This window comes from Cyprinodon variegatus, unplaced genomic scaffold, assembly GCF_000732505.1.
Source record: "Cyprinodon variegatus isolate N-32 unplaced genomic scaffold, C_variegatus-1.0 Scaffold244, whole genome shotgun sequence".
In the NCBI taxonomy this organism is placed as follows: Eukaryota; Metazoa; Chordata; class Actinopteri; order Cyprinodontiformes; family Cyprinodontidae; genus Cyprinodon; species Cyprinodon variegatus.
Genome location: NW_015150697.1, coordinates 831,293 through 841,135, shown reverse-complemented (window position 1 = coordinate 841,135; position 9,843 = coordinate 831,293). Strand labels below are relative to the sequence as shown.

The following is a 9,843-nucleotide window of genomic DNA, read 5'->3' as shown; positions in this document are numbered from 1 at the left end:
TTTATTAATTTCTTCCCTACTTGCTTGGATTCTGTTTTATCTTCCCGTATTTTAATCATGTAAAGCACTTTGCATTGTCTTTGTACTGAATTGTGCTATACAAATAAATTTGCCTTGCCTTGCCTTGCCATTGATGCCGAAGATCAGAGGAAAATATGTTGGCTGGTTTGAGAAGACAGATAAGCATCAGTAGATAAAATATCTTTTTTACAATTGTATCATCCCTGGAAATACGACACGTCAAGCATTTACGCAGATGGGCTACGGCAGCAGAGGGTAAAAATTCTGTTACCTAAAACCAGCAAACTGAGTCTACAATTCTCACAATCCAACCAAACTAAATATAAGAGGTTAGGAAAAGTATGGCTGACCCAATGATAACTGACAACTTTAGGAACACAGAAGTACACATTAAAAACTTACTGGCTCCCTGGAGGAGTAATATTTTAAAAAGCATTTTTAATATATTATTTACGATTTCCTGGTATCTGATGTGAAAGAACACCCATGCCTGAAAAACCTTTAAATATTTGAGACAACGCATAACATTTCATGATTTATGTATAGCACAAGTAAAATCCTTCCAATAGTCAAATTATTAAACAGATTACAACTGCTATTTTCACATGCAAAACAACATTTAAAGCTGCATAAAGTCTTAACAGTTTTTTTTTTTAAAGACTGCCTGTAAACAGCCTGACTGAAGTTTTTCACATTTTTAACACATTTTTTACACGATAACATATGCAGGAGTAGTGGATTTGAATTCCGAACATTCCAATGACTCAATGATGAAAATCCTGTAGACTGATATTCCTGGATCCAGTGCTACATATGTAGAAGTTACCCTGATGTTGTGTACGGCCTATGACAGCTCACTCAGCTACTTTCTTGATTCAGTAGACCATGATAAACACAGATTTTTATGTAACTTACTGGTACCATAATTTCACTTTTTCAACGTTGAAGGATTATCTTAAGTGATGCTGTTCAGTTTTTTAAGAGTAACACACTCGTCTGGTGTGACTCATCATTCCAATAAGTCATGTGACCTACTGTACTCATGAAATATTAATGAGGCTTGAAGTGCTCGCCTATTCGTACGTGGCAGACCTCTTGTCCAGCAGGAATAAAATTGGACTTATTCAAACATCAAAGGAGGCCTGCAAAGCCAGATGTTCAAATGTTTCACAGCTTTTAAAACTAATCACAATAGGATGCAAGAGAAACCTGAGAAAATGAAAACTATTACCTGGGTCTTATGTTCTTTTTTTTTTTTTTTAAGAAAATGGCTACAAAACCAGTCACTTAAATATGTTTTTACAGTAGACCAAATTAATTCTCTCTAAATGTCAGCTCCCTCAGTTTTGTCAACACTTGCATTAGATAGCTGAACAATAAAGCTTGGCAATGCAGTGCAAAAGTATTCAATCCCCCTGAACTCTATTTCGATCATGACCTCTTCTATTCAGACTTAGAAGCAGGGGAGCCTGAGTAAAGGGAGCAAAACACAGCTGCTTACCATACTTTTTACAAAACAAATCTCTCTGCATCACTCGGTGGTTAAGCCATTCTTCAGCAGGGGGAAGGGAAATGTTGTCGAAGCAGATTGCAAGCCAGATAAATCAGTTTAAGAAATGCTTTTTGCACACAAGCAGCACTGATGTACCTTTGAAACAAGGGAAAAGTATATATAATCAGGAGATCTTTTCTGACGCTTTTTTAACCATGTGGCTTAAAGATCTCCCCACAGCCGCTTAGCAAGCAGTGAAATAGAAGGTCAGGAAATGAAACTAAAATAAATGTTCCCCGCTACTGTGAGAAATCAATGAATAACCCCAACCAATCACAAAAGACGGTCCGTTGTACACGATTGGTTCCTGACACGTCAATCATGGTCGTCTGCTTGTCCCTCCCCCCTGTATGCGTACCCTGACACATGAAAGAATCGACCCCCCAATGCTAGTGCAAGACGCCATGGCTGGAAGCTAACCACTAATATGCTACGTTCACACCTATGGTGACCAGATGTGGGTTTCTGAAAAGGAGGGCATTTTTTTGGGAGGGAGGCTGCTGGACCGGACCGGGCATTGGAACGGAGCTTTGAGCTTTGGGGCAGGTGCGGGAAACCCAGCGGCCAGCCAAAAGTAGGACATGTCCGCAAAAAAAGAGGATGTCTGTTTACCCTATTCACACCAAAAGCAGCAAGAGCAGCAAAAATGTGCATGCTGCTTTATTTTTTATGCTTGTACAAGTTTAGTTCTGACGCACTGCTGAAGCATCTTTACTGCTCTAGCTGCACTGTGGAAAAATGGGGTCTGATGCACGTTGGAAGGAGCTACCCTATCCTTCCTTTGCCTGTAACAATGGCAGTTGTATTTGCTGTAATTAGTGGGTAAAATTTTGTTTGAATCTATTTTGAAGTGAGAAAATCCACCTGAAAACATGGTCAGTGCAGTCAGTTCTTCCAGATTACCATCCTGCCTTAAAATATTTCTGTCGGAGCCACCTCCTCGAGGCGTACCAGGATAATAATTGCAAGCATGTTTTGTCGGCAGATTAAGGCATTTTAAGTTAATTTAAGCATTAATAAACTGTTTCAGAGGAGTGATCATAGCGCTCTGCATCATTTGTGCTGCCTGTCTCCCTGCCAGCAGCTGCTCCTGCTGCTCTAGACGGGCTGCAGACAGCATGCGCGTTCATGTGTTTTGAAGGCGGGGTTTCGAGGGGTTTGAAGGGAGAGGCATGGTTGTGTATGTTCAAAAATATAGCTTGCTGAAACCGTTTTCCCAAGATCTCCTACTGCACCTTTAAGGTTTCCAAGAAGGCACAAAACAATGCGGCATATACACACATATGCAACCTATTTCCTTTATTGGAACAACTTAGCTGAAGGTCAAAAATTAAAAACAGTGAGATTGAAATGGAAGGTTTTTTTTAACTCGACCAGTGTTCTATGTTTACAGAAGAACCTTTGTGACGCTTAGTCAAAACGGCCAAACCTGAAGAGCTGTTTGGAGTAACTATTATCAGCCTTAAATAAGCTGTGCTAAATAATGGTGGATAGAAAGTTAAGTTGCCCTAAACATCTATACAAGCATTCTAATACTGCTCTATGAAGAAGCAAATTAATTACATGATATGATATTTCTAAGAACAAAGGTAAGGTCAATATTTTGCAACCCACATATTTCTAGATTATTCTATTTTTTTATTGAAGACCTAGACTGTAGCTGATAAAAGGCATCCAGAAATTAGTCTGATCCCAAGGTAAACTTTCCAAGTAATTTTAGTTGATCTGCAAAAGATGCATGATGCAAAATAAGAGGAAACAGAAAAGGAAAAGGGCTTTTATCATTGCACTCATTTTCACAGAAAAAAATACAAGGTAGATAGCGCCAATATGACATTTGACATTTTATTATCATGATAGGCCCACAGTTAACCCTTTTTCCTCAACGAGGATTTTTTTCTTACTCATAACCATGGAAAACCACAGATTTCCAGTTTCTATTTCAATCAAAATGACACAGACATCAACTGATCTGGCTTCCTTAAAAAAAATCCTCCTAGTATCTTTGAATTTGATAATTTATCATCAACCTTCATAGCAATGTTGAACCAGTAGAACTAGACTCTAAAACCAAAAAGTTTTTTGTCTGATTGAAAACTTTTTTTTTGTGCTCATAAACATTATTTTAAAATAAATTTCTTACAATCTTAAATTTTCCCTTCAGCTGACATTTAATTGGGATATGAGTGATGCTCTAAAGACAGACAGCGTGACGTTAGATCCTGGTGGAAAAAGCGAGAATTAAAAAAAAAAAACAGCCATTTTTTACTCATTCCAGATGTGTGGAATAAAACATCTTCTGTTGTTCATCAATCCCTCAAATCTCTAGAGTTGGTATGAGAGATCTTTTTACGTCGTACCTAAAGGTTAAAACAAACATCTGTAAGCGTCAGAGTTTGTATTTTTTTCCCTTACATGACTCACATTCTATTGCATTGTTAATTGACACGATGAATTACCCTCTCTCCCAAAACTCATTTTAGATTTTTTATACAAAATAGTGTTTTCTTTTTTGGCTTATAGTTATTATAGTTGTACAATATCACAGCATTTTTCAAAGCCATCCACTTATATTTCCCTCCATATTTTGGTGCCAGTCCAAGAATGTTTAATAGCCCCATATGGTTTTTGTTTTGTTCTTTTCATTGGTCTCAGATCTTTCCTATTTAAACAATACTTTGAGAATGACAATTTTAATATGAACTGCACACCAGGCATTGCTAATAAAATTTGATTTTTATTTGTTATTAGCTTTCAAGTTAAATTCAGAGAAACTTGAAAACATAAAGTCGGGTACTCTTTAAAATGTAACTTTAAATTTCCCAAAAAAGGAACATGCCGGTTATGATCAAAGCCTAAAGTTTAAAGCATGGCTATAATTATTTTCCTTTATAATACATTGCACAGACTTTGACTAACACTATATTGAGCAATCTACTGTGTCTTAGGAAATTCATGTGTACTTCTATGGAAAAGTGACTTTTCCAACTTGATAAACAACTCTTTCTCCTTGGCATCCTCAACAACGCTGTCAACTGTGGGTCATTTCTGGGTCCTAAGAACTATCCCTTCTCAGGACCAGAGGTGGTCACCACACATATATTCTCTTTAAATATAGACTGCATTTCATGTGGCAACCTTCCACAGGAGCTGCTTGCAATTTCTAATCCATCACGACTCAGTCTGATATTTTCACATGCATCTCTGTTTGGCTAGGCTCACCTACCAAATAGAATAGGTTTAAACTGGAGCTATTTATGAGGTATGCACTTAGTATTATTTCTGCTGACCTTCCTTTCATCAATGACCTGTGCAGGTCTAAAGCCAGAAAACAGCAGCCAACAGTTCTTTTGACTGCATACATCCTGGTCATTGGCTGTTTAGCCCTTATCTCTTTAGGTTGGTGCTGGAAAGCTCTTTTTGCAAAAGTCCTAGTCAAAGTTTTTCTCCTGAGACTTTGACTTTTCATATCCTGTGCTCATTCTGACCTTCTACCACCACCCCAGCAGATATAAGAGGACTTCCTATAACTGCATTTTAAAGAATCTGTATCAGAGTAAAGAATTAAAGCAGAGTTGACGTGCCAGAATTACAACAAAATTAAAGCAAATAAGTATTGGCGTAATGGGGAAGATAATACGGACATGAATGGTGATGGCATTTGAAGGGACTGTGTCTTTGACGTTATAAAAGGACACGCAGGCTTCCGAAGCTCAAACTGTGGATGTGAACTGTTAACCAAGATATTTCTTTTTGTAATTTTATGTAGATTTTTGCTAAAAAAAAATTCTACATTAAATAAATAAATTAAAATCACATTACACATCACATCCAATCTGAAATCGAATATCAATCCATTCAGGAATTTAGCCGTCTGTTTTTTTTGTCAAGCGCTCATGTCAGCCTGAGATTTTGTAGAAATCTAAAAAAAAACGCGATCGTATTAACACTATCAATCTTTGTTGCATAGGACCATTTCAAAAGCTAGGCTGCTTAAGTGTCTTAGTAAATAAATCAATTGTCTTCCATTAAATTCAAATCTTTTACAGATACGCTGACCTCCAATTATCGATATTTGAAGGTTTTACAAACATTAGAGATAAAAAAAAAATCCCCATATGCAGTGACATATGCAGCAAGAGTTCAAAGCATGTGGTAAAATTAAAGCAAAGGGAAACTTTTTTTTTAGGTCTGCAGTGCCTCATGGCAGGCAGGATAAGTGATGGGCTGAGGTGAGTAAGGGGGGGTGGGGGGGCTCGAAGAGGTGAGTAAGAGATGACTCAACAGCTCTCTAATATAAGATACCCTGATGGAGGCAACCCATGTCAACGATTCAAGCACCAAGCGAGGTAAGGTTTCACTCTCAGCCTCTATTTGAAAAAACGTATTTACTTTTAAAGGAATTTCCCACTCTGTTACCATCACAAGCGCCGTTTATCTATTTGAGTATATTTGTCTTTGATCAGAATAAAACCTTGTTGGATTTTGAGATGCTTTAGTTCATAGATTATACAGAAGCATGTTGTGTAAATACAATTTGGTGTTGCTTTATCATGCCTGATATACTTTCGAACGACAAAAAAACAAAAAGGTACTCATAAAAAAAAAAATAAAAAATGTTAGCTACAGTCTGAACTTTGATCGTGTTACAGGTTGGGGAAAACCAGAGATCTCTGTTACAAATATTTGCTGGTACAATAATGAAACAAAATGTATCCAATTTTTAAAGTGAAAGACAGAAAGAGCTTAATTCTGACAATCACTAATATGACTTTTTCCCCATTTTTATATAGGAAAATATGACTATGGACTACACATGGGTGATCCTGTTTTCCTTGCTTCATGTTCTAACTGTGGGTACAGGAATGCCTTTGCCAGAAGACAAGAGCAATATTGATCAAATAATAAGAACACTAATGGTTAGACTGAAAAAATTTAAGGTATGTTACACAGCTCTGTTTATATAGCTCAAATCCTAAGTGCAGCTTGAAGCTTATACCATATTGTTTGAAACTAAAAGACATTCTTGTTGCTATTTTACAGACGACTCAACACTTGATTGTCACCCCTCCCACTGAACTGCAAGGGTTTTCATCCATAGTAGAATCCCTGAAAGCCTACAATAGGTCGATCTCTGATAACTTGATGGATGTTAGCCAAGTCAAAACTGACATCTCTAAATTGGCTAACACCATCACCAACAAATGGATGAACTGCACGGCAAGAACACCAGAAATCATACTTCCCAAGCGGCTGCGCGACCTCCAGGAGAAGGACCCTAACCTTTTTGAAAGCGTGACGGAAATGGCGGTCCATGGCTTGAAAGAGATCCTCAAACTGCTCCAGGAAAATTTTGATAGTATTGCATCTTGCTGAAAAATGGACACCTTTGATAATGGGGCAACATCTGGATGAATGACTTACTGCAATGTGAAGAACTTTAAAGTCATGAAACTTGATAAAAAGCCCTTTAAAAAGCAGGCCATTTATCATGTGCAAAGATTTGTAAACTCTGCACTAGCATGATGAGGTGGAATTTAATACAATCTTAATTTTATTTTTAAAAGGCACTTATTTTTATGTAGAATATATGTATGTCTTGTATTTATTTATTTTCCTACTTATTTAATCAAAGCAATTTAAGGGACAAGCTCTCAGTGAGAGTGTTTAGTCAAGTCTAAATGATTTTGGAGACTGCAACCAGATCCACTCATGGAAACCAAAACCAAAGCATGTTTTTTAAACTGAAAGGGTGAAGGGAGGGAACTTTTATTGTTATGCAATACCAACAACTTCTGTAATGCAGGTAAACATGGAATATTTTGAATATCTTTTTCTGCACTGAGAACAATGTTTTATAAACTATACTATAAATAAAAATTTAACCTTTTCTTACATATCAGTGTTTTTATATTGTCAAAACAGAGAAAATCATAATCATGTAAAATATGTTTAGAGAGTATAAATCTGTGTATTTGTAATCAAGTCAGCAAGTTCAAGTGTAACAAGACATATGGGACCGAAATCATCACATAACAGGAAATAATGTACAGGAAAAAGCCATTTTCAAAAATCATTTTAAAAGAGATATATAGAAAACTAGTAAAAAGAAAAATGTACTTGCACTGAAATTGTCATACAAAGAGTAATTTACCTGTACAATTTATCACAAATTGTTGAAAAAAAATGTGTGATTTCAGAAATCACACTAGATGACTGATTACAGAAACCAAATGACTCAAGCATCACTTCTTTTTTTCTGACAAACAGATTTAACCATCAAACCACTTATTTCTTTTGAAGGAGGCGTTCTTGTCACTGCCACCCATCAGTTTCCGCTTGTACTGCTCGACCAAGGAATCAAAACGGTCGCCATCCCTCCTCTTGAACTGTTTCGTGCCGGTCTTTAACTTCAAAAAACAAAAACAGCAAAGCAATGCAACTTTGAGTGACACAGAACACCCACACAAAAAAAAGTCTAACAGTTGACATATATCTTTGTACATAAATGCTTCAATAACTGTTAAATATTCAGGTCTAAGAAGCTAAGATGAACTAAACAAGTATGAGTTAGGATATGTTATGTAAACTTTATCATCCCAGCAGCAGTGCTGGAAAAGGTGTTTACCTCCTTAAATATTTTTATAATACATATTTTTTCACACCAAAATATATTTTTGGATAAAGATGAAGTGAATAACTACAAAAAAGGATTTTTTTTAAGGCAATAAAGCTTTGCAAAAACAATTTAGGTAAGAAACTGCCCCCAAACTCATAACTTGTGTTCTCAAATGTTTTAGTTTTTCAACATGATATACAATATATAGATTTCAGCAATCAGATTGGACCATTTAATTATAAATTATGCAATACTGGATTTCATGAGCTTTGGTACCACAAGTTTGATGAGTAAGTGATGCATGATAACCTTTGTGAAATGTGCAAGTTTATCAGCGTTCACCATATCATCCATCTGTGAAGCAAAACCCAACAAGCTAAATGACTGCTGTGACTTACAACTAAAAATTATGAAGCGAGATGGTCAGTTTCATTTGGTTGAACTTTAGTGAAGAACGGTGAAGGAAAAAAATAACATACAACGTGCGCCAGTCGGCTCGACAATACAAACTTTTTTTTTTTCTCTTCCTGCTCCAAGAGCATCTTGGGTAATAGAGTCCACCTCAATGCAACTACAAATAAATGCAGGCCCAAATTTAGCCACAGTTAACACACAAACTGTGTTATCAACATTAATGTTAACTTATATTTTTAACTCAATAACTTATCATTCATATGTTATGAAATAATAAGTCCTCAATAATGACAAACAGCATTTTTACACATAAAACAAATAAGAAAATAAAAAAAAGAGAAGAGAGAGGAAATTAGTGATTATGAGTAAGAACAGCAGTTATTTTAAGAGAACTGGAGCAATAGAATGGGATCAAATAAATTGAATAATTGAGTTTAAATTATAATGTTTTTAGTTACTTTATAGCTACAATAGGATATAAGAATGGCTTCAGTCAGATCAGATTATGGACCAGCATGAATCCCTCACTTAAACAGAATATAAATTTAATCCCATTGATTGATAACTTGAATTTCAATTTCAATTTTTGAATTTGTTGAAAAAGTGAACAGTGAACAAATTGCACTAAATCGGAAGTGAGAAGATGGGCTCTGCACGAAAATCTAAAGAACTGAGAGTCTTTGTTTCTCATTCCATAACCATAAACAAATTCTGTTAATATACCGGCTCAGAATGCACAGGAAATATGCAAACACAAATCAAATGTACAATGGAAAAAAAGACATCTAAATAAGTATTTTTTTTTCCAAATAAGTGCATTTTTTTCTTGGATTGAGGAGGTAAGTGAGACACTTTGCCAATGGAACAAGACAATTTAAATAAGACAATGAAATTGTTTTATATAATAAAACAATTACATTGTCTTCTTTCAAGTGCACATGATCTAATTATCTTATTCTAAGAGTAAAAATACTAATTCCATTGGCAAATAATCTTATTTGCCTATTCAAATTAAGGGTAAATACAATTTAAGCCATTTTTACTTATTTCTAGAATATTCTTGCAGTGTATAGAAAGCATACAAAAGCCTTCTTAGAGTAGGAGAGTACCCTCAGAGGACATCATAAGGCATTCAATATCAAACATCCTGAAGCAAAATGTAAAATATATGAACACCCTTGGAAGGAAAACATGTAGGCCTACATGGAAAAGCTGGATGTAGTTTCTAAATCCAGTG

The 9,843-nt window shown here is 35.7% G+C and overlaps 2 protein-coding genes across 3 annotated transcripts in view; one reads left to right on the top strand and one right to left on the bottom strand.

The window, feature by feature from the left end:
- Window positions 1-5,843: 5,843 nt before the first annotated feature.
- LOC107089253 (leptin-like) lies at window positions 5,844-7,213 on the top strand. Its single transcript, XM_015381931.1, has 3 exons — window positions 5,844-5,922; window positions 6,367-6,513; window positions 6,617-7,213. The coding sequence occupies exons 1-3, from the start codon at window positions 5,896-5,898 to the stop codon at window positions 6,947-6,949; spliced, it is 507 nt and encodes a 168-aa protein (XP_015237417.1). The 5' UTR covers window positions 5,844-5,895; the 3' UTR covers window positions 6,950-7,213.
- Window positions 7,214-7,397: 184 nt separating this feature from the next.
- rbm28 (RNA binding motif protein 28) overlaps window positions 7,398-9,843 on the bottom strand; it is a 14,530-nt gene continuing 12,084 nt past the window's right edge. The window contains exon 20 of one of the 2 annotated variants that reach the window (XM_015381930.1): window positions 7,398-7,983. In XM_015381930.1, the coding sequence (XP_015237416.1) occupies window positions 7,846-7,983 (138 nt within the window). In that variant the 3' untranslated portion in view covers window positions 7,398-7,845. The remainder of the gene's footprint in view (window positions 7,984-9,843) is intronic. The other variant, XM_015381928.1, reaches the window with a different exon arrangement.

Coding starts and splice junctions, on each gene's coding strand:
- LOC107089253 (XM_015381931.1), top strand. CDS start 5,896: ATGTCAACGATTCAAGCACCAAGCGAG. Junction 5,923..6,366: donor CGATTCAAGCACCAAGCGAG/GTAAGGTTTCAC, acceptor ATTTTTATATAG/GAAAATATGACTATGGACTA. Junction 6,514..6,616: donor TTAGACTGAAAAAATTTAAG/GTATGTTACACA, acceptor GCTATTTTACAG/ACGACTCAACACTTGATTGT.